Below are 27,335 nucleotides of genomic sequence, written 5' to 3'. Positions count from 1 at the left end.
ACAGATGAGCCTGTTACTCAATACACTTGTTCCTGCGCAATTTTTTGCAGTAAACAAGTGTATTTTGTGCTCGTGTCTACGCAAACTCTGAGCGTACCACTCGTTCACACAGGTGGGGGGAATCGCCTCGCTCTGATTTAAATAGCTAATTAGCCTAACGCGATGTTGGTGATCGCAGGTATGCGCTGAATTTAGCGCATACCCGCGCAGGCAGATGAGTGTGTTTGCGCCCCTCCCATAGATCTCTATGGGGTTCTTTGGTGCGTAAACATACACAAGATTGAGCAAGTCCTATTTTTTTGCGCCCACGAAAACAACGGGCGCAAAAAAAAAATCAATGTGTTCTATTCTCTGTGTTATGCGCACGAGACAAAATATTCTCCGGCCCGTGTGAATGAGCCCCTACTGTTGGAAGGTTTGTGCTCCATACGGGTATTATACATGCTGTGTTGGGGATGTATGTGAGCTCTGTATGGCGTCTCTGCACAGAGTATGGCAGCACGTTTGCACAGAGTTGGCCTTGGACTCTGTTACAGCGCAGACATGATCCAGTGTTTGCTGCGCACATTCTGTATACACAGTGTGATATCCCAGAGGAGCCCATCCCAGCCCTTTATATCCCACCTCCCAGCCCCCAGCAGGGACCCACCCCACGCTGGAGAGAGCAGCCAGAGAGGGAAGCCTCTCCCAGTACAGAGGGTCTGGACACTGTCAAGGTACTGTACATACAGATGCAGGGTGACATCCTCCTGGACTATCAGTGGTTTTACATGGGACTGCAGGCGTCGCCCTAGCTGAATTCAGAGAGTTATTATGGTGCACAAAAGGAGCCCTTCAGCTCTGCTACATCGGAGTTATGATCGGGCTCTTTTCCTTTTCTTGAGTCATTTTCATTCTTCTTCGGGGTTTTACATTTGCTTTTAACTTTTAGTTAATCCCTTAAACCTCAAGTCCTACTGGTAGTTGTAGTCCGGCAGCAGTGGGCGAGGTCCACGATTCTGTAAACATCCACAATATCTATGGCTCTTCAGCGTTTCGGGTTGATGTGTTTGTGCACATGGGGGTCAGTTTTAGGACACTGCTGATTATGTCCAACTGAAATGTTCTGTATGATGTCATGTTACAGTATAGGGGGGGGGGGGGGGGGGGCGGGGGGCGCCACTGCAGCTGTTGTAACACTGGCGAGGGAGAACATTATGCCAGGGGTGCATGCAGGGATTTCTTGTCTATGAAGCAAGGGGATCAAACCTGCAGGTGGTGGCGTATCCTAGTACAGTGAATTTATAGGACTAGCTGCTATAAGGGGTGCAGAGGTAACAGTTGGTAGAGCTATAGGGGGTGTAGATTTAGCACTCGATATAATCATAGGGGCTGTATAGATAACAATCGGTAGAGCCAAAAGGGGTGTAGAGGTAGCATTCGGTATAGCTATAGGGAGTGTAGAGGTAGCAGTCAGTATAGTTAAAGGGGTGCAGAGGTAGCAGTCGGTATAGTTATAGGGGGTGTAGAGGTAGCAGTCAGTATAGTTATAGGGGTGCAGAGGTAGCAGTCGGTATAGTTATAGGGGGTGTAGAGGTAGCAGTCAGTATAGTTATTGGGGGTGTAGAGGTAACAGTCAGTATAGTTATAGGGGTGCAGAGGTAGCAGTTGGTAGAGATATAAGGGTGCAGAGGTAGCAGTTGGTAGAGATATAAGGGTGCAGAGGTAGCAGTTGGTAGAGCTATAGGTGGTGCAGAGGTAGCAGTCAGTATAGTTATAGGGGGTGTAGAGGTAGCAGTCAGTATAGTTATAGGGGTGCAGAGGTAGCAGTCGGTATAGTTATAGGGGGTGTAGAGGTAGCAGTCAGTATAGTTATTGGGGGTGTAGAGGTAACAGTCAGTATAGTTATAGGGGTGCAGAGGTAGCAGTTGGTAGAGATATAAGGGTGCAGAGGTAGCAGTTGGTAGAGCTATAGGAGGTACAGAGGTAGCAGTCAGTATAGTTATAGGGGGTGTAGAGGTAGCAGTCAGTATAGTTATAGGGGTGCAGAGGTAGCAGTTGGTAGAGCTATAGGTGGTGCAGAGGTAGCAGTCAAAATAGTTATATGGGTTCCTTTTTAGCGGGACAGAATATTCCGCACCAGTGTTGTGTAATATGCTGTTCCGGAATTCCACACCAGAATTTTTTTACAGCTATGGGTGAATGCACACAGGTGAAAATTCCACGGCGAGATTTCCCGCAGAATTTCCGCCCGTGCACGCTGCCATTGATTCATGCAATCCTATTCAGACAGCTGCGATTTGACCGCGTAAAAACCCGCGTAGTAAACAAATCGCGGCATGTACTATTTGTGTGAGCCTCGCAGAGGCCAGCACAGAAACGTCACTGCTGACAAGCCAGCTCCGCTCTGCGCATGTGCGGCTGTGCGCCAGCTGGCACATCGCAGAGCAGAGTGAAGACGCTGGAGGAGGTGAGCCATGGGTTACTGTAGGGGCACGGCGCACATTCCGCTGCGACAATGCATTGAGGTGAGCCGCGGGTCACTGCAGGGATGGGATTCTTTATGTATAAAAAATTACATAAACAGGTCAGTGCAAATACAATTCCCACACAAACGCATTTTGGGGCAGAAATGCCCTTGTTCACTACATGAAGAGCATGATGACTTCACAGTAGATTTAAACAACAGCTGACCAATCAGACACATCCGGGAGGTGTATATAAGCATAACTGCCCGCTAAAAACTGTACAAATGTCTACAATGTATATGGACAACAGAAATGTGGGATTGTTCTCAGTGAGAGAAACCAAGTGATCTTGTAGATATGATACCTTTTAATGGCTAACAAAAATACATGATGTTACAGCGAGCTTTCGGGGATATTAAATGAACATTTATTTAGATGAAGAGGAGTGTATTCTCCTCCCCTCTGCATCTGTATGTTACAATTATGTGCCATCCAAACTAGTTTCATTCATTAGCCTGACGAAGGGGGCGAGATATCCCCGAAAGCTTGCTATAACATCGTGTATTTTTGTTAGCCATTAAAAGGTATCATATCTACAAGATTACTTGGCTTCTCTAAGGCTGCCTGTCCACGGGCGTTATTGAATTGCATTCCTCGCAGCGATAATCCGGCCGCAGGGAACGCAATGCACGCTTTCCATAGTGATGCTATGGAAAGCGCCGCCCCCTGTCCACGAGCGGAGAATCATTGCGATCCTCTGCTCGCGGCCGGCACTTCGCAGCATGCTGTGAATTGCCACGATTCTCCGCGGTCAGCCTATCTGTCAGATAGGCTGACAGCGGAGATCCGCCTGCCGACTCCTGCTCCCGGGCGGTGGCTCCCACGGTGGAGATCTGCTGCGAGATACCGCAACGCCCGTGGACAGGGGGCCTTACTGAGAACAATCACACATTGCTCTACTGGCTAACACTGTACCAAACCTTTTTTTCATTCGGACCACAGAATACACGGATGTTACAAGCAGGCAATACTATACTAATAGATGTACTAGAAGTCACTTTAATGATGGTTTTCTGATGTGCACAATATCCATTAATTTAAAGGTGGCAGTCATGCATGCACCTCAACAAACTGTCTGGCTGCCCCGATGTACTCTTATTGTAAAACCTCCTGCCTCCAAGTGAATACCATTCTGCAAAAAATCGACAAACCTGGCTGACATTTAAAGGTTTTTTTGGCTGCGGTAGAAGTCGATGCAGTGCATGTAAGTTCAGCTAGAAAACACATATTTCATACATCCGACAAGTCAGTTAGTTCCACCATTTACCTGTGGGGCCCGCATGCAGTGTAGAACATAGTTTACACGGAGGGCAGTTTCATTTATGTGGGTTGCCCAGTTAAGAAGTTGAGAACAAAGATTGTGGAACAAATATTGGGTATTGAACAAGTTAATAAAAGCACATAGGAGCAGCCAGACACCATATCGAGCTTCATAGAGGTACGACTGCCACCTTTAAATTTATGGGTATTGAGAACATCAGAAAGCTGCCGGGAGGAGGAGGCCGGAGGAGGAGCGTACGCAACACAGAAGCCTCTTGGATCTTAAAGCTGGGAACCCGATATGAGTCAGGGATGAATTATAAAAGTGACTTCTTATACATCTATTGGTACAGTATTGCCTGTTTGTAACATCCTTGTATTCTGTTGTCCACATACATTGTACACATCTGTACAGTTTTTTGCTGGCGGTTCTGCTTGTATACACCCCCCGGATATGTCCGATTGGTCAGCTGTTGTATAGATGTACTCTGAGGTCGTTATGTTCTTCATACAGTGAACAAGGGGTGTTATCGCCTCCAAGCGCATGAGAATTGTGTTTGTTTTTTTATGTAAATTTTTATACATTTTGAAATACAGAAGGATCCCTTTTTAACCCCTACCAGGGTATTTTGGTCATAAGGGACAAGACACTTTTGGGGGATTTTACCCATGTGGTAGTTTTACTGTCCTATTTTTTTCTTCAGCTACCAGAACTATTTTGAGGCGTTTTTTTTCCCCTGTGACATACAGAGCTATTTTTTATCTTTTTTTTTTCACTGATTTTTTTTTTCTTTTTTAGTTTTATTGTGGGTAAAAGTTAAAAAAAGAGTTTTTTAAATGTATAGCTTATTTTGAACATTAGTATATTGTAGAAGTACAGCACACAGAAGGATATGTGCCCAACATATCAGTATGATACTTCTATAATACTGATATGTTGGGCACATAATGAATAAAGTCAAGGATTTTTCATCACAGCAAGTTTCTTCCTCTTTTTGGATTGTTGCATACATGAATGTCTGCTGAAGAGTGGGCGGGGGAGCTGCATAAGTGAGAAAGTCCTGTTGTGTCTGAAACTGAATGCCGTGAGGAGTGCAGGGGTGAGCAACACTTTTTTCTCTTTTTTTCTTTGTATTTTTTTTATCATTTATGTCCCCAATAACATCATATAAAACCTCTGGGGGTTGATTACATTGTTTGTTTGTTTGTTTTTTAAATGTCATACTTTTGCACTGGAGCTGGAGCATCCATAGGAGCCCCAGGGTAAAACATCCCTCTGTAGTGACCATTGGTCTCTGACAGAGCTGATCAAAGTATGCTAGGACCCTGCAGCTCTGCTGTAACAGGGGCACTTGGCGGTCACGTGATCGCTGGGTCACATAATGCAAGTAATAGTTCCACTTTCACTCTTTAGTACATAGAGCTCATTGAGCGCTATATAGCATTGAAAGAATCTTCTGGATCCTCGTCTGTGTTTGACAGCTGAGGACCTGACCTACTCCTGCTTGATTGCAGTAGAGGCTTTAATCCCGCACTATACTTCTGCAATTGGCTAGGATTAAAGCCCAGGACCAAACACTGTATATTTACCACACTTGGTCCTTAACCTCTTAATGCCACAGGACGTAAGGTTGCGTCATGGCAGCGTGGTACTAAACGCAACAGGAGGTAACCTTATGTCATGTGGATGGCACGAGATCAGAAACTGATCCCGCGCCATTCCACTGTGGGAGACGGCTGTTACCGATAGCCGGCCTCCCTCTACAACACCCGAGATCCCAGCCAAGGAGTTAAGGAGCTGTTTTTCTGCATTTGTTTCGTTATACGTCTAGCCGCCCGAATCTCAGCAAAGTTTGTGCTGTATCGCATAAACAAGCTCATTAATACAGCCACAGAACCAAGCAAATAACACAAATACAGCACCAGAACAAAGCGCAGTACATAAATACATCTACAGAACCAAGCTCATAACATAAACACAAAACCAGAACCAAGCTCATTACATAAATGCAATACCTAAACAGAGTTCATAACATAACTATAGTGCCAGAACCATGCTCAGTACATATATACAGTAGCAGAACTAAGTGATAGTGTTGTGGGGCACTGATGGGCTTGGGAACATCAGAGGGGGCGAGTCAGAGCCAGGAGGAGGATGAGTCATGTACTTCCACAAGATTCTGCCACATGGAGGAAGATGGTCTGGCCGGGTGGACCTAAGAGGGGCAATCACCCCCAGCCTACGTCCGCTTGGTGCCCCCCCACAAGCTGCTGACCGATGCCCAATAGAGTTGTTATCAATTCAAGGATTCAGATAGTCTCTACAATGCTGGCAAGCACTACTTGGTAGGTACGGAAAGTGGAACAGTCTCTATATCTGTTAGATTAGTTTTGGCAAAAGTAGAAGGAGAAGCGGGGTGCAGCAGGTTATATATTAGAGAAACTAAACTGGTATAATATAGCTTCTTATCCTCCGGTTCCTGCAACTAATCAGAGCATCAAGGGCTTCTGCGGAGCTGTGCTAGACCACTCATCTTTCCTGGGCTCTTTCCTCCTCTGCTAATGGTGGCTTTAGCTGGTTACCACAGAGATGCTGGAAATTGTTCATAATGCCGGGTGGTGTTCGATATGCTGAACAACATCGAGGACGCCAACTCCTTTACTGGTCCTCCTCTTCTCTCTGGACAGGCTCCTCTGTCTTCACTGCTTGCTTCTCTCATGCTGCTGCGACACCTGTGTCAGGTACCACATACTCTCAGGAGATACATGTCGAACACTTCTGGCCCTACCTGAGTTCTATAGAAACATTATCCTCCCAAGACTACTCTCCTTTACTGACTGGAGGAGCTGCATGGTCTGGACGGGGGACCACGGGTCCTCCAACTGCTTCTGCTTACATCTATAGATTACATGGTAGCAGCTTAAATTCTATTCACCTCTACGTTGGAGGCTCTGTTCAGATCCGCCAGCGCATGCAATGTCAGAAAAAAAGTTGTGCATGCAGGACTTTTTCACCCGAGAAAAATGCTGGATAGGTGCAGGAACCAATCAGACCCCATTATAGTCAGTAGGGTCCCTTCGGCACAGTTTTGGTTCCATCATGAGATGTATCCATAGGAAGCAGTAAAACGGAGCTGTTGACAAAGGCTACCTTAGCCGAAACACGTTCAGCGCGAACCTGTGAGCTGTATGCTTTTTTTTATTCAATAAAGAATGGAATTTATTTAACGGTAGCAGGTCCCCTCTATCTCTATTTTTTGTTCATATGGATTCTGGCCGTTTGCCGTCGGCTACTTGAGGACGGAGCTCCTGTTTGAATTCCAGATCTTCCTGCAATACTGAAAGATACTGCTGGTGAGGTGAGCCCATATTTCTTCTTTTTTGAGTAAAACGGAGCCCCTAGCACAGATGTGAATAGAGCCTTATTCCCTATTGAGAATGCAAGTACACTTGCAACGTCCCAGCGGCCACCTAGACACGAGGCCCACACTGAGGAGCTGGTGGGGTGGAGTTGGCAGTTGTCACAGTGGCTCTACCAGACTCCTCCCCAGAGGGGCGCACAGGACCTTGGCCGAAGTACCGCTAAGCCTCTTCCAAGCAACGCTGGGACAGCAGTTACCTGTATACGTGTGATAGCCTTTAGATTTGTCACACGTGACACCACCGTTCCTTCTCACTGTAGCTTGTACCCGGCCGTTAAATGAAGAGAGTCCATACACACAGTTGAAACTTTGATAACTCGGTCGCTGGAAACGGGCAATGACCAGTGAACTTTACGTGAGGCTTTGTAAAGTACAGCTTTACACACCAGTGCAGGAAAGAAAGAGTAGGTGAGGTCAGGGAGGAGACACATTATGATGTCAGTCCTACAGGCCACGTTATCTGTAAGGTACTGCTCCCGGAAGGGGAACTCTCCTGCAGTAGGATGGGGGCAGGAACACTCCACACACACTCACTGAATACTTGAAGATAGCTCTGCATGACGGACTCCTCACTTCACTCATTTTCTGGAGGTGGCTCCTGGCATGGAAGACCTCAGGATACCTCTCCTCTTCTTCCATCACTTCACTACATGAGGGTTGAAGGTACCCCCATGTGGCCGGCACTCCACTCCAACCGAAGAAGATGATAAAAGACCACACCTTGCTCTCAGGCACTCATACCTATAGGATACATAAACCACATGACAGGACATGTAGGATTTCCTACTGTCAAAGTTGCAGCGCACCACACGAAAACCACATTTTCATGCGATGCAACAGAGAGGAAGGCTCCATAGGGAAACATGGGCTACAAAACCTCACGATTCACGTGCATATCGCCGGACCCGCAAGGTTTTTGTGTTGTGTTGTCGTGTGCTACAAAATATCGCATGTGGGAAGTAACCCATAGGAAAGCATGGGCTTCACATACATGCGATTTGTAGCATTGTAGTAACGTGTCACCTGTGTGAACGAGGCCTAATGGCTACACACCGGTTATTTGATGAACGATTCGATTGGCTTGCTATCTCACCTGGAATGATTAAAAATGTGTTTATTATTTAAAAGGGCCATCCAGTCCTATGTAAATGTGGCCTCATTGCTATATAGTGAGAGGCTGACTGTGTGGTACATTGTATCCATCCTTCTAGAATCTTGTACACTCCAGACTGATACATGTTACCTGCACTGATACATTGTAACATCTCGGACTCCAGACTGATACATGTTACCTGCACTGATACATTGTAACATCCCGGACTCCACACTGATACATGTTACCTGCACTGATACATTGTAACATCCTGGACTCCACACTGATACATGTTACCTGCACTGATACATTGTAACATCCCGGACTCCACACTGATACATGTTACCTGCACTGATACATTGTAACATCCCGGACTCCACACCGATACATGTTACCTGCACTGATACATTGTAACATCCCGGACTCCACACCGATACATGTTACCTGCATTGATACATTGTAACATCCCGGACTCCACACTGATACATGTTACCTGCACTGATACATTGTAACATCCCGGACTCCACACTGATACATGTTACCTGCACTGATACATTGTAACATCCTGGACTCCACACTGATACATGTTACCTGCAGTGATACATTGTAACATCCTGGACTCCACACTGATACATGTTACCTGCACTGATACATTGTAACATTCCGGACTCCACACTGATACATGTTACCTGCACTGATACATTGTAACATCCCGGACTCCACACTGATACATGTTACCTGCACTGATACATTGTAACATCCCGGACTCCACACTGATACATGTTACCTGCACTGATACATTGTAACATCCTGGACTCCACACTGATACATGTTACCTGCACTGATACATTGTAACATCCTGGACTTCACACTGATACATGTTACCTGCACTGATACATTGTAACATTCCGGACTCCACACTGATACATGTTACCTGCACTGATACATTGTAACATCCTGGACTCCAGACTGATACATTGTAACATCCCGGACTCCACACTGATACAGGTTACCTGCACTGATACCTTGTAACATCCCGGACTCCACACTGATACAGGTTACCTGCACTGATACCTTGTAACATCCCGGACTCCACACTGATACAGGTTACCTGCACTGATACCTTGTAACATCCCGGACTCCATACTGATACATGTTACCTGCACTGATACCTTGTAACATCCCGGACTCCACACTGATACATGTTACCTGCACTGATACATTGTAACATCCCGGACTCCACACTGATACATGTTACCTGCACTGATACATTGTAACATCCTGGACTCCACACTGATACATGTTACCTGCACTGATACATTGTAACATCCCGGACTCCATACTGATACATGTTACCTGCACTGATACCTTGTAACATCCTGGACTCCACACTGATACATGTTACCTGCACTGATACATTGTAACATCCCGGACTCCACACTGATACATGTTACCTGCACTGATACATTGTAACATCCTGGACTCCACACTGATACATGTTACCTGCACTGATACATTGTAACATCCCGGACTCCACACTGATACATGTTACCTGCACTGATACATTGTAACATCCTGGACTCCACACTGATACATGTTACCTGCACTGATACATTGTAACATCCCGGACTCCACACCGATACATGTTACCTGCACTGATACATTGTAACATCCTGGACTCCACACTGATACATGTTACCTGCACTGATACATTGTAAAATCCCGGACTCCACACTGATACATGTTACCTGCACTGATACATTGTAACATCCCGGACTCCACACCGATACATGTTACCTGCACTGATACATTGTAACATCCCGGACTCCACACCGATACATGTTACCTGCACTGATACATTGTAACATCCCGGACTCCACACTGATACATGTTACCTGCACTGATACATTGTAACATCCCGGACTCCACACTGATACATGTTACCTGCACTGATACATTGTAACATCCTGGACTCCACACTGATACATGTTACCTGCAGTGATACATTGTAACATCCTGGACTCCACACTGATACATGTTACCTGCACTGATACATTGTAACATCCCGGACTCCACACTGATACATGTTACCTGCACTGATACATTGTAACATCCCGGACTCCACACTGATACATGTTACCTGCACTGATACATTGTAACATCCCGGACTCCACACTGATACATGTTACCTGCACTGATACATTGTAACATCCTGGACTCCACACTGATACATGTTACCTGCACTGATACATTGTAACATCCTGGACTTCACACTGATACATGTTACCTGCACTGATACATTGTAACATTCCGGACTCCACACTGATACATGTTACCTGCACTGATACATTGTAACATCCTGGACTCCAGACTGATACATTGTAACATCCCGGACTCCACACTGATACAGGTTACCTGCACTGATACCTTGTAACATCCCGGACTCCACACTGATACAGGTTACCTGCACTGATACCTTGTAACATCCCGGACTCCACACTGATACATGTTACCTGCACTGATACATTGTAACATCCCAGACTCCACACTGATACATGTTACCTGCACTGATACATTGTAACATCCTGGACTCCACACTGATACATGTTACCTGCACTGATACATTGCAACATCCCGGACTCCACACTGATACATGTTACCTGCACTGATACATTGTAACATCGCAGACTCCACACTGATACATGTTAGCTGCACTGATACATTGTAACATCCTAGACTCCACACTGATACATGTTACCTGCACTGATACATTGTAACATCCCGGACTCCACACTGATACATGTTACCTGCACTGATACATTGTAACATCCCGGACTCCACACTGATACATGTTACCTGCACTGATACATTGTAACATCCCGGACTCCACACTGATACATGTTACCTGCACTGATACATTGTAACATCCTGGACTTCACACTGATACATGTTACCTGCACTGATACATTGTAACATTCCGGACTCCACACTGATACATGTTACCTGCACTGATACATTGTAACATCCCGGACTCCCCACTGATACATGTTACCTGCACTGATACATTGTAACATCCCGGACTCCCCACTGATACATGTTACCTGCACTGATACATTGTAACATTCCGGACTCCACACTGATACATGTTACCTGCACTGATACACTGTAACATCCCGGACTCCACACTGATACATGTTACCTGCACTGATACATTGTAACATCCCAGACTCCACACTGATACATGTTACCTGCTTTCCGACACCACATTCTGAGCCCCATACGTTTTATACATTTTTCGGGGATTGGGCTGTGTGAGGACTCTTTTTTTGCAGGATGAGCTATAGTATTTATTGGTATCAATGGGAAATAATTTTTTAAATCACCTTTTATTCAAATTTTGGGATTTCTAGAAAAGAAAATAGCAATTCTGGTTTTCCATTAATTCTTTTTTACAGCCTTCACCTTACGGGATAAATATTGTGTTATTTTTTCATATTTCAGACTTGTACATACACAGCAATTCCAAATATGTTTTTTTTAGTTCTTTTGATCTTTTATGCGGAGAAATGCAGGGTTTTAAACTTTTAATATTTTATATTTTTTTCTGTTAAAAAGAACTTGCAATTATTTGTTCGCTTGTACTGTGTACTGTAATTCTTCAGTATTGCAGTATATAGCAGTTTTTGATGCTGTCTCCGGAAGGGCTTGGTAGGCATCTATGTGTGTCAACTCTGGGAGCCTTCAGTAGGTTCCAGGCTGCCATGCTAGCCCATCGACATTCTCCAATCTTGTTGTTGTTAAAGATGATGTACTGCAGGAATCTTCAGCAGAAACCTGAATTCCTGCATTGGATCGTCACGGTTCATGTGCAGATTAGCTCCAGTGTGAGCTTGTGCTGCATGGGATCTTGTACTCCATGGTATATTCATTTTACAGACACAGAGAATCTCCGCTCACATGCACACTCCGAAATCCTGAAGGAATCTACATGTGAGCATTTTCTTACTGTTGTGCCTGTGTGTCAGTCTTCACTGTAGCTCTGGCATTCCATTCATGAACCATAAGGCTCAATAGATGAACAGCGACATAAAGGAATACGATGGGGGATGGCAAGGAACCTGTGATTGTCATTGGTACACAGAGCTGCACAGTTCCATTGATGCTCAGGTCCAGTAGAGCAGCTGAGCCAAACTTGACAGGGCTGAAGACCGCGCCATTAGGACTGGAGTAATCCGATCGACTCTTGTGTAAAGGTTATGTATTTATAGCGTGTGTATGACCGCTCTTAGAAACCGTATACAACATACAAGTACTGATGATGGATGACACCTGTCCTCGCTGTTACCGATTTGTCTGTATGTCCAGCAATTAACGAGCTGCAACCGCAGAAACAGCTTTTCCATGTGGAATCCAAGAGAACTGATATGGGGTGCCAGGCTGACCGCTGTTGGGGATACTTGCAGTTGTAGTTCCACAACTGTCCCATGTAACAACTCAGATAACACAGTGATAACTCTGAGGACAGATAATCTAGTAGATGTGACTTGCAGTCCTATGTAACACCACAGATAACACAGAGAATCTTTTTATTATTAAAGTAAAAAACGTAACGAGGATAATAACAAAAGATAACAAAAAAACAGAAGAAATGCCAAAATACAATTGCTAAAAAGCATATATACATATTTACAAAACAGAAACAAGAGGAGAAAGAAAACCAGTCCGGCCACATCTGCAATCACACATGTCCTATCTATACAACATAATTTACACCAAATACAAAATATATATCTAAAAATACAGAAACACCTATCCCATAATGCTGCATACTCCAACCTACTGAAAAAGGGGGAAAAAAACGCATAAAAAACATCCCCTGGTTCACTGTCAACACCTACCAATCTACCAATCATACTTGTAAACATACAAGTGCAATAAAATACAATATTTTATTTATTATTTTTTAATTATACTCCCACACCACATAGTATAATAATAGTAACCACCCACGAAAAACATATATTACATAATATCCCACAGCCTAAATACATAAAGGAAATGACAAAAATATGGCCAATACCTCCAGCCCACCAACTCTGGTTTGCATCCCGTAAGCCCTTTATACAACTTTTATCTTAAAAACAAAACAAAAAGCTAGGGTGAAAGAACCCAGCCCCCCAGCAGGAAGAGTCCAGGCTAGGGAGCCCCAAAGCAAAAACTCCTCCAAAGACAGGCCGCCCCAGGCTCACCCAACCTCTCAAACTCTAGAGAATGTACCTTCACCAGGTCACTGAGAATGTCCCTACTTATCTCATCCTCAAGGAGGATTTTCTGCTGCGGCGATACTAAGTACTGTGCGTTCCCCGTGTACCTAACCACTAGACTTACTAAAAATAAAGTGCAGCCGTTCCGATTCCCACAGGTCTCTGAATGCACCTGACTAGTACTTGCTGGCTCCTTTCTTGTCGCCGTTTCTCTTCTTACCACCCGCCCTCTCCTCTTCCTCTCTGCTGACTCACTTCTGCTACCATACTCTCGCGTTTTCCTGACTTCCTGGTGGCGTCAAGATACACTAATACCAATTCAGTTTATAGCACAAAAAATGATAGACTTCCTTTAAGGGGTTAATGCAAATCTATTTCCAAGGTCAAAAAGAGGGACATTTAAGGACCAAAGAGCGACAGAAGGACTTAGGTCAAAAAGAGGAACACTTAGGAGATATTGTATCACTTACCTGCAGCACCGTCATGCCGGTCAGTGGGGGAGCAGCTCTTACATTTTCCCTGTCTCCTCTGTGCGCTGGTTGTCTTTTTCATTGACTTTATTAAGAACAACATGACATCATCACCCGGGGAGAGCCTTCACATCTGCATCAGGGGTTCCATTTTCTTGCTTCGTTTAAGGAGCAAGAAAAGCGAATCCCTGTGGCCAAATGGATCTGTCTTGTGACGGGACTGGACAGCACCGAGCAGACCCCATTGGGGGTCTGTTTGGTTTCCACTCAGCCACCCAGCCTTTTACAGGAGCAGACAGTCCTACATGCAGCGCTATTTCAGTAATTTGTGCCGGATTAGCAATGAAATTTCCGAACGGAGGTTCCAGCGCAGATCTGCCTAACTTAATTAACAAGAGCTGTTAAGAAAAACACCAACGTGTCCGACTCCAGGTGATGTCATGTTGTTAATACGTTAACTGCTAACTCCATTTCTCATCATTCTTGGGAATATGATTTATTTTCTGATACAGATTATTTTTATTTCATCAGAAGCATGGACGTCCCGAATTATGGACCATCTGCACCCCCCTTCCAGCCAGGATACCCAATGAACCCAGGTAATGGCTTCACTCTGCCATGGATGAAGGTGACCTTATGTAGGTACAACAATCATTACATGTGCACCTCACCCCTTTATAAGAGCCCCTGGTTCTTTTATTAAAGTCTCCAGCCCTTTCTTAGAGCCTCAGGCCACTTTATTAGTTTAATTTTTAATTTTTGGATACAGTGGAGCAATAAAATAATTGCTTGCAAAACTGTGCACACCCTTTATGGTAGGATCCTACAGTCACATATAACAGGATGGCTGTATTTAATGGCATTGAATATGAACCCTGTAACATTTTTTGTTTCCTCACCTTAATCCAGCGATGCCTCTGGGGCCTCCCTACCCACCTGCTATGAACCCTGCAGTGGCACCAGGCTATTACCCCACTGTAACCACGGATGCCCTCGGCCCTCATGTGGCACCCTATCCTCAATTTACTGGCATCCCAGGCTATGAAGGGCTGGCTGGTGATAGCAACGGTGAGTAATTTAACTTAATCTGCTTGTGGGGGGGGCGCAAAGCATTCGCCACTCAGCGAGATTTGGTCAATGTGTGATTGAGAACTCCAGCTAGTTGTGGTTCAGTAATGATTTAGAGTACGTTCGCACAGTGGAATCTGAGACAGATTTTTTTATTGGCAGATTTAGCCTTTAACCCTTTCCCACCCCAGGACATAAACTTACATCCTGACTGGGAAGGGGTTTGCGCAAATGGACATAAATGTATGCCATCCGCCGAAGGCACTGGCTGTGGCTGACAGACGGCCTTCTGCTGCAACAGTGGGGATTGGTAGAACACTGATCCCTGCTGCTAACCCCTTCACAGAGCGAAAGTGCCCCCTGTGTGACATCATCAGTCCTTCTGCTATGTTATTGCAGAGGGCTAATAAGTTGCTATGGTAACCGAAGGCTAGACAATGGCCTCTGCTACGTCTAGCTAGGTCTGCTACGGCCTGTTATCGCTTTGATTAGTGATAATGCTTTCCAGTACAGAAGTACTTCAATATATTATCAGTGCGATCATAGCATGGCAGGTTTAAGTCCCCTAAATAAAACAATGTACAAAAATTAATAAAAATTGTAAAAAATTTAGCATTTTACCCTTTTAAAAATTAAAAAACCCACGTGTTTGGTATTGTCGCATTCATAACGACCCGTACAATAAACTGAACACACTTTTGATCCTGCATGGAAAACGCTATTAAAATTAAAATAGCAAAAATCCTTTATTTGTTCATTTCGCCTCCCAAGAAACGCAATAAAAGTGATAAAGAAAGCCATATCTACATCAAAATGGTGCCAATAAAAACTACAGCTTGGGATTTAAAAAACAAGCCCTCAGATAACTCTGTTGATGGAAAATTGTTATAGAACCTCGAAAGCAGGGATGCAAAAGAAAAAAGAATAAAAATAAAAAGGTTTTGGTACTGTCGCTATTGCACCGACCCGCAGAAAAAAAGGATCATGTCATTTGTGCTGCATGGTTAATTCTGTACCAAAAATCAATGGCAGAATGCATGTGTTTTCTTCTCTCCCTTACAAAAAAATTGATAGACGTTTTCACGCCCGGCCAATATACGCTGCCCCTCTGAGGCATTGGCTTACAATGCATCAGTGCACAGGGCATATTTCCGCAATGTAAAATCGCCCTGCTGGGCGCTTTCACGCCGGCGGCGGCTGCATAGACTCCTATGGGAGCCAATGACAGCTGCCGGAGAAGGGAGGTGGGAGGGAGTTAAGCAGCATGACTGGTAACCGCCTTCCCCCTTTTTCTTCTCCTCTCCACCCCTTGCCACTGTTTGCAATGGGAGGGGGAGGGGCAGGACAGAGCTAAGCTCTGCGCCACCCTGCTCCTCTCATTGCAAACAGCGGCTAGGGGCGGAGAGGGGGCAGGAGCTCAGCACACTAGCTCCCGCCTCTTCCCGCCTCCTCCCCATTCAGAGAGCCGGACAATGGCAATACGCCAAGCCCAATCATAGTAGTGTATATCGGCCATCCGTCCGATATATGCTTGTGTGAATAAGCCCTTATACAATAGATTATATGTACTCAAAAAATGGTGCCAAGAAAAACTACAGCTCGACAAACAAAAAAACCAAGCCCTCATACGGGAATGTAGACGGAAAAATAAAGAAGTTATGTTTTTAAAAAAATGGAGATAAGAATCCCTAAAATATAGTTGTATCTGTAGGCCTGAAATAGGCTGCGTCACTAAGGGGTTAAAACCGTGGCAAAAATCTGCAGCTATTCTGCAGAGTATTTGGCAGCAGATCCTCGCATGGCTTTTACCCTGTCAATGGGCAAAATCCGGGGTGCGGAATTTCTGATGCATTTCTGTGCACAACTGTTTGAAGAAGTGACATTTTTGCCTCTGATTTTGTCAGATCTGCACACGGAGTTAGCCCAGTGACGGGGCTAAACCCACATGTGGACCCACAGTAAAATACGTGGAAGAACCTGCCGTCACTACCCTAAAGTGCTGGCTGACTTTCATGGTTAAGTTCTCACTGTGGAATCTGATGCGGATTTTTCCACGTGAATTCCACCTCTTAAACCATGGTAGAAATTCACGGTTAAAGGAAACCTGTCACCAGATAGAAACTAAGTTATGGTGCTCGCACCACTTGCAGGATGTAAGTTAACATCCATTCCTAGCAACTGACTCCCAGCTAGGGTGTACATTTGCATCCTGGGGACGGAATGGGTTCCTAATATAACTTGTACACCCTGTAAATTAAAGGGGTTGTCCAGGGAGGCAAAATCCTTACACAGCCCTTAGCGTCCGTTCACTTCCAGGATGGGTCACTTGCTGTGGTCCCTCTCTGTATCTGTGACGTCATCGCAGGGGCTGGCTGGGCAATTTATATTAATAACTAAGCCAGCCCCCTGCATTGATGTCACAGACACAGAACAGGTCCATACCATGTGACCTGGCACCCTGGACAACCCCTTTTATAGAGCGTTGTGTGGTGCAGAGTGTTAAGGCAGCAGAAATGCAGTCCTAAACTCTCACTCATGACCTGAAGGTTGTGAGTTCAATCCCCGCTTGGTTGAGGTAGCTGGCTCAAGGTTGACTCAGCCTTCCATCCTTCCATGGTTGGTAAAATGAGTATTCAGCTTGGTGAGGTGTAATAAAAAATTACCTGAAAGCGTTGCAGAATAAGTTGGCGCTATACAAATAACAAGATTTATTTTTTTTAATTAACCCCCTGGATTCACCAACCCTTTGCAACCTCTTCAGCGCTGCTAAGGACAATTTTTCCAGTATATGACCTGACATCATCCTTTTTACTTCCAGATGGCAAATTTCTACCTCCACCACCAGCGTTTGGACAAGAACCCAGCAATGTACCCGATCCTACAAACAAGGATTGGACGTAAGCAGCTGCTTTAAGGCTTTTACCCACTAGCGTTTTTTTTTTTTAATGCTGCGATATCGATGCATTTTTTTCAGTGGAACCTTCTAATGTTAAAATCACATCGCACAAAAATCGCAAATGCTAGTGCGTAAAAGCCCTTACAGATATTCATGTATAAAGGAAATGCAGTGACATCGGGCCCCATAGGTGGGCAGTTGGCCCATTTACACGCAATGATTATCGCTCAAACGAACATATGAATCCCCATGTAGATGGCCTTGTACAGCTGCACCCTCTGACAACTTTATCTGTCTGCAGGATTCCATCCATCAATAATGAGACGGCAAAGCAAGCCTTGCTGGACTACGCCAATGCTCAGTGCTGTTATGGGTCATCGCCAGCAGAAGAGATGGAAATTACTCAGCTCCGGCCGTACAATACCTACCGGGTCAGTGCTGCCCCCTGTGTTTCTGGTGCTGCAGAGTTATTACATAATTTATGTAATACTTAATAATATAGTAATACTTTTTTCTTCTCCCCCCTCTAGTATCGCTTGGAAACCTTCACAGAGTCGCGGTCATGTGAATGGGTGACTAAACCTGTGACTGGTTAGTGATACATTCGATATATTGTACATTTCTCTGTGTGGATTGTCACCCAGTTTCAATTCTATATATAATGTTGCAAAACCTACTATTCAGGAGTCTGGAAAAGTTGGGTGACGATATCCGTGGAACAACATTAAATTGCCCCTTTATTAGAGCCCCTTGACTCTCTCACAATTGGTGCTTCCCTGTATGAAAATGATCCCCGTGACCCCGGAGTGCAGCATAAAATCATGTGACAAGTTTCTCATGGATCAGTCTCAGTGTGAGTCCACATTAGATGGGAAAATCCAGAGATCTGAGTGACTTCCAATGAGGCCGGGTCATCGGTACTAGACTAGCCGGGCCAGGATGTCACTGCCAATCACATGGGGTTTTCTAGTGTAACGGTGTGGAGGATATACTGAGAATGGTGGAGTCGAGGAAAACATCCAGCGAAAGGGATCCTGTGGACAGAAACCACTTGTCATCCAAAGGAGTCAGAGGAGGATGTCCAGAATAACTCTGATCAACTGGCGCACAACTCACCCTTTCTTAGCACAGATGGTCTATAACAGCAGATGACCAGTTCCAGCACCATTGTGTCTAAGAGAAACAGAAAGGAGAGACTCCAGGGAGCAAAAGAGCACAAAACTTGTATCACTGAGCAGCGGAAAAACGTCTCCTGGTCAGATGGATCCAGATTTCTGTTGCCCCGTGCTGATGGGAGGTCAGAATTTGGCACAAGCAGCATGAATCGATGACCCCTTCCTGTCAGCTGGTCAGAACATGTCAGCACCTCCATCTAATCTGCAGCAACTACAAGAAGCTTCCTGTCCGCAGGGGCCGATATTCGAGCAGAATGATTACATTTTCTAGTGGAATCTGTGCCACGACAAACTGCTGTGATTTTAAAAGCCAAAGGAGTCCAACACACTACTAGAGTGGGGTCTAATAAAGGGGGCGTTCAGTGTTTATTGGTTGTCACTCACTTTCATAATCAGATTCTACAAGTCACTTTTTTTCTGGCAGTTTTCTCAATTGCGATAATTTTCCTTTGCAGGGGATGCCATTGACTCTCCCGAAAAAGGTCCTGCCCCTCAGCCCTGGGAAATCCAAGTGAAACCTCCGTCCCTCTTCCATGATGAAACTCGAAAATTGCCTGTTCCTCATACGACTTCCAAGAAGGTGATTACTAACAGCTCAGCAAAGAAACCAATAATGGAGCTGTTCCAGTAAAGAGGATGTAATCTAATCTCCTCCTCTTGTCTTACAGTCCTGCCAAGAGTGCAACGGAAAAGGAAAGATTATCTGCCAAAAATGCAATGGGAACAGTCGGGTGAGTGTGGATGTACTGTAATGATTACAACTGCCAGCAGGAGGAGCACTGCTGTATTGTCTGTTAGCCAATGTGACCAGGTGCCTGCAAAGATTTCCCCCACAATATGGTAGATCCCACTCCCTTCCTATATTGAATAGGAAGGTGACCATATACAATGTAAGAATGTTATCAGATACATTGTATCAATCAGAGGAAGAATTTAAATGAAAAAGACACTAAATAATGTACTAAATATAATGTATTACGTACACTGAGTCATCACTGCATTAGGAGCCCCTGCTCAATAAAAGGGTTGTTCCACCTTGTTTGATAATCACGCCTTCTTTCAGATGTAGGGAAACAGATTCCACAAAGTATTGAACATCCTCCATACTCGCCCCACCTGCATACTGTCTAAATTTAGAGCAATAGTCCTCTACCCACTGCTGTCCCTAACGTAGAGACATGAGATGAGATGCCGCCGACCCCGCACGGTCTGGCTCATCAAAAATACCTCCAAGTTCCTGAAAAAGCAAATCAACTGACTTCAGGCAAGCCAAACTCTGAGGTAGGGAGTAGGCCCATGTCTGGGGGGGACCCCGAAGTAAGGACATAATCAATCCAACTTTCTGCGATTCTGAGCCGGAGGAGCAGATCCGAAAAAACAATCTACATGCCTGCTGAAAAACAAAAAACTTGCTCCTCTCCCCTGAAAACACCTCAGGAAGAGGACACTTGGGCTCAGGAATAGAAGGGTCGATAGAAACATGCACTAACTCCCGTTGCTCCTCGGCCACCATACAACCGGACAGGTCTTGGATTACGACCACCAAATCCTGCAACTGACTTGCGAGGGTACTCATAGCCTCCATTGGAGAGCAAAAAATCCACTGAGCAATTTTTAAGGGCCAGTTATTATGTTATGGTATACTACCCTTGATATGCCAGCCCAGGTGCCCTGGATCTCACCCACAACCCCTGTCCCTGCCTGCTTGCCTCCACTTCTGGCTAACCCCAGGCGGGCAACTGGGTGACGATCCCTACTCTCACTAGGGACCGAGAGGGAGGACTGGCGTACCTGGATGAAAGGGTGGAATACTGACTGAAAAGGCAGATGAAAAGCAACCAACACGAACAAACTAATCAGAACCGAGGCAGATGGAATAACCTGGCAGATGGTAGCAACTATAGCAGACAAGCTGATAGAGGCAGGAGATCTACAGAGGCAGAGTAGCTAGCACACTGAGGGAAACCAATAACTGGCAGTGACTGCAAGTCCCTGCCAGACCTTTAAACAAAAGCCTCCGCAAGGGGCGGAGAGAGGGAGACAGCCTACCCCCAACAGATCCTAATGAAAGGGAGCTCGTGCACGGCAGCTGCACTCACAGGTGCGAGCGCGCGCGCCACCAGCACCACGCTGGACAGGCACCCGCGCACCCGGCAGCCAGACAACAAGCCGGGGGGACACGCCCCGACTGCGGGACCCCGCACAACGCAGCCCCAGGAGGACCAGCAACCGCCACATGATAACAATAATGTTATATATTTTATGTATTTTGCTCTTAGGTGAAATGTAACGACTGTAACGGATCCGGGAAGCGCTCAGGGGAAGAGTGCATGAACTGCAGTGGGACTGGATCTGTAGGGTATGTTGTGGATCTCTGGCGAGGGCATCAGGATGGGCTATGACCTGCCAACAAAGCCACCCAGCTCCAGAGACCATCTCTGACTCTGTAGCTGATGGACGGTTAAGAATTCGGCATCCCAGAATAGCAGGTTTTCCAGACTGTTTGATCCTTTTACCATTCAGAGAAAATATAGCAATTTATATGGAATTTGGTGTTTCTAGAACTCCTCCATGTTCATCTTTACCTCCATGAACTATATTAACCCCGTAGTGATGGGCCCATTTTATGCCCTAATGACCAACCAATTTTTAAAATTTTTTTTTCCGTCTTCGCATTTCTGGAGACAAAACTCTATAATTTTTCTCTCTACATACGTGTTCGAGGACTTATTTTTTGCGAGACAGGTTATACTTTTTTATGGCATAATTTTTGGGTATGAGGGGATGAAGGAAACTCCTGCCACAGCTGTTACAACTGTGGCAGAAGTCTGCGGCATTCTCCCTATGTTTTCAATGGGGCTAGCGCTGCTGCCGCTGGCCCCATTGAAAGCATTAGCGATATGCCGGTTCTATACCGGCGTCTTTCTTGCGCTGCTGCGAGGTGAGAGTTTTCTCGCGCTCTCTCAGCGCAAGAAAGAAAATATCGCCAGTGAGCGTCCACCCAAACACTTACATTCCCGGACTCAGCGGGTCACCTACATTCAATCTGTAAGCTTAGCTTGTAGGGCTAAAAGTAGATGACGGATTCCCTTTAAACACCGGTGGACGGCCACTGTGCTGCCCACTGTGGGTGGTAATGCCTGCTATGACATACTCTCAGTACACAGGTTACATTGTTAAGCGAGGAACGGTAAATAGCTGGTGCCCACTATCACGCCTCATCTGATAATTCATGTCGCTCGCCATGAGCGCGCTGGCCAGTGTTTAACCTCACTGACAAGATAACACCTCACAACTTATTCAGGTGAGGGCACTCCTGAGCCGTCTTGAGGTAACATCATCATGTACATACCGCTATCCCAAGACTTCTGGCACCTCAGTGTACATCAGCAACATATTATTTACTACATATTTATATTTTACGTCTTTAACTTCATATATATTAATTTACAGATGCAAAACCTGCAACCAGACGAATGTCCAGACGTGTCCTGCCTGTGCAGGAAAGGGTCAAGTGATGAACTTCATTGAGCTGACTGTGACATGGTGAGGACATGGTGTATGCAGAGGTTAAAGGGCCACTACACCCAAACTGTGCGGTGTATAACACTGCAGCTGCATTATAAAAGAAGCAACTTATAATAGATCATCTTACCTTTCCGGACCTAAAACTGGCTGATTACAGGGGACAGTTGATTATTCACCTGTCTGTACAGTCAGATTCTACCTAGTTACAATAGATTGCATTTAGCTAAACAACAAATGGAGATTAGGGCCCTATCCCTTTAACAGACGCATAGAGATACAAAAGCAGCGCTGGGCTCATGATGGACTTTCATTGTGTTTGTAGGAAGAATAATCTTTATGAGTTCATCCCCGATCATCACTCAGAATTCCCAACCGAACTCTTCCAGAAGGTGACTGGAGAGAAGTTGTACGCAGACGAGCAGCTACTGGTGAGTAACGGAGGACTCCTGTTTGGTGAGCACTGAGCGGACTGCTTTCTGTTTCACCACACTGACATGCTTGCAGTATGATAACACTCAGTACTCATCTGTATGTCCTTGTGTCCTATGTAGGTGCCTCCTATCATGAATTTTCCTGAGCCGTCTATAAACCAGACTTCTCAAACCGCAGTCCAGCAGCATTACTCCAAGTTCATCTCCACATGTCGTATCCTGAAGCAGGTAAATACTGAGTGGTGAGAGTAAGGAAAGGAGTCAGAAATGGATGGACCATTGCCCTCAATAAGGGAAACAGAGACTACTTTTATTTAATCTCATTTAGTTTCCATCCCCGTCAGTGTAATTTGTGCAAAAATAAACATAATGTACAAGAATATAACTACTATAATACTGCTCCCTATGTAAAATGATATAACTAAAATAATACTGCTTCTATGTACAAGAATATAACTACTATAATACTGCCCCTATTGTACAAGAATATAACTACTATAATACTGCCCCCTATGTACAAGGATAAAACTAATATAATACTGCCCCCTATGTACAAGAATATAACTACTATAATACTTACTCCTATGTACAAGAATATAGCTACTATAATACTGCCCCCTATGTAAAAGAATATAACTACTATAATACTTCCCCCAATGTACAAGAATATAACTACTATAGTACTGCCTCCTATGTACAAGAATATAACTACTATAATACTGCCTCCTATGTACAAGAATATAGCTACTATAATACTTACTCCTATGTACAAGAATATAACTACTATAATACTGCCCCCTATGTACAAGAATATAACTACTATAATACTGCTCCCTATGTACATGAATATAACTACTATAATACTGCTCCTATGTACAAGAATATAACTACTATAATACTGCCCCCATGTACAAGAATATAACTACTATAATACTGCCCCTATGTACAAGAATATAACTACTATAATACTGCTCCCTGTGTATAAGAATATAACTACTATAATACTGCCCCTATGTAAAAGGATATAACTAATATAATACCGCCCCTATGTACAAGAATATAACTACTATAATACTGCTTCTATGTACAAGAATATAACTACTATAATACTGCCCCCTATGTACAAGAATATATCTACTATAATACTGCCTCCTATGTACAAGAATATAACTACTATAATACTGCCCTCCTATATACAAGAATATAACTACTATAATACTGCCCCTATGTACAAGAATATAACTACCATAATACTTTCCCCTATGTACAAGAATATAACTACTATAATACTGCCTCCTATGTACAAGAATATAACTACTATAATACTGCCTCCTATGTACAAGAATATAACTCCTATAATACTGCCCCCTATGTACAAGAATATAACTCCTATAATACTGCCCCCTGTATTGGTTCTCGCTGTATTGTAGAATGTTCTGTTTTTCTTTCCTCAGAGACAGACCATAGAGTTGTTGCCGCTTAGTCAGGTGGAGTACAGCTGGAAGGGTAATAACTGCAGCTACTTTGTGTACGGACGGGAGAATAAAGTGGAGACGAAGGATTATCCGTCCACTTGCTGCTGCGTCATCCAGTGATCGGGGACTTTAACTTTTATGTTTTGCTTTTGTGGGTTTTTAATGCAGTCCTGATGAAGCATCACGAAGTGATGAGCTGTAGTCGTCCCCCTGTGATTACGCCACTGTAGGCTGTCCGGTTGTTGCGATGTCCTGAATGCTATAGCTATATAGTACTGTATGGAATGTCCTATGTATTACACATTTTATGCTTTTAGCCCCTGTAGATCTCTTGTTTTGTCTCCTGTGAAGCTGGTGGCATTTTTTGCTCAGCTGCTTTTTTTTACAGTAGTACCGTAATACGATAGCTGTGTGACTAGTATGGCATCCGAGATTCCTCCTACAAAGTATGTCACAGCTTTCCTAGAGTCCTGACTGGTTGAGGATTTGTTATTACATAACTGGACAGATCTGAACCCTGTTGATTGTCACATGATGTTTTGGAATAGAATGGAACTAAGATTTGCCATTGAATGAAGGCTTTGTATTAACCCCTGAGCTACCCAGCTTTTCCAAAAATGCACACAAAAAATGTCTGAATACAATTTCAAAAATTGGATATAGTAAGGCGACTCAAGGATTTATAATAATTTGAGATTTGGAAGTACCCTTTAATTTAACCCTGTCACAACTACCATCAGTGAATTTACCTTGGGTGATCATGAAATGTGTATGGCGTGGGCTCAGGAGCCAAGTCCCCTCCATATCTGGTGTTAGCGGCTGTGTCTCACACGTCGGTAATTGCCGCTATCCGAGTGAGTTATGATTGTGGCAGTTAACTCTTTAGATGCCACAGTCAAAGCTCAGCACATGTCTAAACAGTCAGCAGGAATAGGGAAGCCTTTCTCGCACCCCATCAATACCCCATGCAACATGATCAAGGGGTGCAAATGGCCTGGAGTCTACTGAGGGCTCCCAAGGCTGTCACAAGTAGATGCCTATCAAGCCCTGAAATATTGCAGTATATAATACAAGCAATCAGATTATCACAAGTTCAATTCCCCTGCTGGGACTAAATAAAAGTGTACAAAAATATGTAATAAAGTGTTTGTTTTTTTTAAACGGTTAAAAAAAAATGTGTTAAGTTATTATAAGTTCAAAAAACCCTCCTTTTTTCTGTTTGATTGTAATCTAAACACTTAAAAAAAACACATATTTTGTATTACTGCGTACATAAACGTCCAAACTATCAAAATATCACAATATTTGTCCCGCTTAGTGAAGACCATAAAAAAAAAAAAAGCAGGAAATACAAGAATTGCAACTTTTTTTTTCCCTCTTGGTCCCAAAAAATTGAATACAAAGTGATCAAAAAAGATGTATGTTTCCCAGAAAGGTACTAATAAAAACTACAGCTCATCCTGCAAAAAAAATTGCCGAAAAAATTAAGTTGTGGATCTCAGAATACGACAGCGGAAAGCAATTTTTGTTTAGTTAAAAAATTTGCATTTTAAAAATAGAAAAACATTGAAAAACTATAAATTAGCTATCACTGTTATTATGCTGTCCAAGAGAACAAAGTTCATATGTCATTTTTACTGCACTGTGAATGCTGTAAAAAGTTATACTTTCAAAAAACGGCGCAATTACATTATTTTCAAATTGCTTCCCATTTAAAAACTTGTAAAAACTGTTTGCACATTATACGGTACATTTGTTGGTACCATTAAAAATACAATTAGTCCTGCAAAAAAGCTCTCATACGGCCATGTCAATGGAAAAATAAAAAATGTTATGGCTCTTGGAAGGCGGGGACAAAAAAAGGAAAATAAAAAAATAAAAAATGTCTGTTCTTGAGGCTTCATTCACACGAGCATATACTGGCCGCGCTTTCATGGCCGGACGATATACGCTGCCCATCTGATGCATTGGTATTCCCTGACGTAAAAGCTTTTACACTGGCCAGGAAGATAGTTTAGGAACTATCTGCTGCCTGGAATACGTTGGCCACTGCCATAGAATCCTATGGGATCTGTTGGAGAAGAGAAGGGAGGTGGGAGGGAGTTTAGCAGCGTGTCTGCTAGATTCCCACCCCCATCCCTCCTCCTCTCCATGTTGGTTGTTTGCAATAGGAGGGGCAGGACTGGGCGGGAGCTAGTTGCACATTAGCACCCTAACTCCTGCCCCATCCCACCTCCTCCCCTTGCCGAGAGTCGGTGAGGGGCAGAAAGGGGGAGGCAGTTTAGCAAAACTAAACTGTCTCCTCCCACTCTACGGCATTCCGGGCTCTGAACGGGCGCACAAACAGCAGATTTGTGTGCCCGTTCACCGATTTTCCGTTGCGCTGTGGCCGTGACACTGCAGACCAAAAATTGTCACGCTCGTGTGAAAGAGCCCTGAAGGGGTTAAAGGAATAACATCCTCTGGACTCATGCATACAGGAAGTGTATTATAGCTGTTATTATAGGATTGACTGGAAATATTAGATTTATGTATCATTTTTACATTTTGTACAGTTTTTGTTTCTTTTTCATGGTTTAAGTTCTCACTCTGAGGATGTCACTAATGGCACCGCTACCTGTTACGGTATCCACACCGCCGCTATGTACGACAAAATGCTGATCGTTTTATATACTTGTATAAATCTGTGTTACAATAAATGTTCATTTTTAACGTAAGAGTTTTTGTCTGTGTTAATCGGGTCCAC

At 44.2% G+C, this 27,335-nt stretch overlaps 1 protein-coding gene across 3 annotated transcripts; it reads left to right on the top strand.

Moving 5' to 3' along the window:
• The first annotated feature begins 646 nt into the window (after positions 1-646).
• Positions 647-27,306, top strand: LOC136621469 (protein SSUH2 homolog). Of its 3 annotated transcripts, XM_066596975.1 has the most exons (14): positions 681-716; positions 4,796-4,867; positions 14,548-14,615; positions 14,926-15,084; positions 17,903-17,981; positions 18,282-18,411; positions 18,511-18,571; positions 19,611-19,735; positions 19,824-19,886; positions 21,435-21,514; positions 22,609-22,701; positions 23,006-23,111; positions 23,235-23,342; positions 24,569-27,306. In XM_066596975.1, the coding sequence occupies exons 3-14, from the start codon at positions 14,552-14,554 to the stop codon at positions 24,707-24,709; spliced, it is 1,209 nt and encodes a 402-aa protein (XP_066453072.1). In that variant the 5' UTR covers positions 681-716; positions 4,796-4,867; positions 14,548-14,551; the 3' UTR covers positions 24,710-27,306. The 3 variants fall into 3 exon arrangements, with proteins under 3 accessions (XP_066453071.1, XP_066453072.1, XP_066453073.1); XM_066596974.1 differs by lacking the exon at positions 4,796-4,867 and having other exon boundaries at positions 647-716; XM_066596976.1 differs by lacking the exons at positions 681-716; positions 4,796-4,867 and adding an exon at positions 3,567-4,114.
• The last annotated feature ends 29 nt before the right edge of the window (positions 27,307-27,335 follow it).

This window comes from Eleutherodactylus coqui, chromosome 3 (assembly GCF_035609145.1).
Source record: "Eleutherodactylus coqui strain aEleCoq1 chromosome 3, aEleCoq1.hap1, whole genome shotgun sequence".
Lineage (NCBI taxonomy): Eukaryota > Metazoa > Chordata > Amphibia > Anura > Eleutherodactylidae > Eleutherodactylus > Eleutherodactylus coqui.
Note: the sequence above shows the minus strand (reverse complement) of the source record. Positions and strands in the feature narration are given on the sequence as shown.

Coding starts and splice junctions, on each gene's coding strand:
- LOC136621469 (XM_066596974.1), top strand. CDS start 14,552: ATGGACGTCCCGAATTATGGACCATCTGCACCCCCCTTCCAGCCAGGA. Junction 15,085..17,902: donor GCTGGCTGGTGATAGCAACG/GTGAGTAATTTA, acceptor TTTTACTTCCAG/ATGGCAAATTTCTACCTCCA. Junction 22,702..23,005: donor ATTGAGCTGACTGTGACATG/GTGAGGACATGG, acceptor TTGTGTTTGTAG/GAAGAATAATCTTTATGAGT.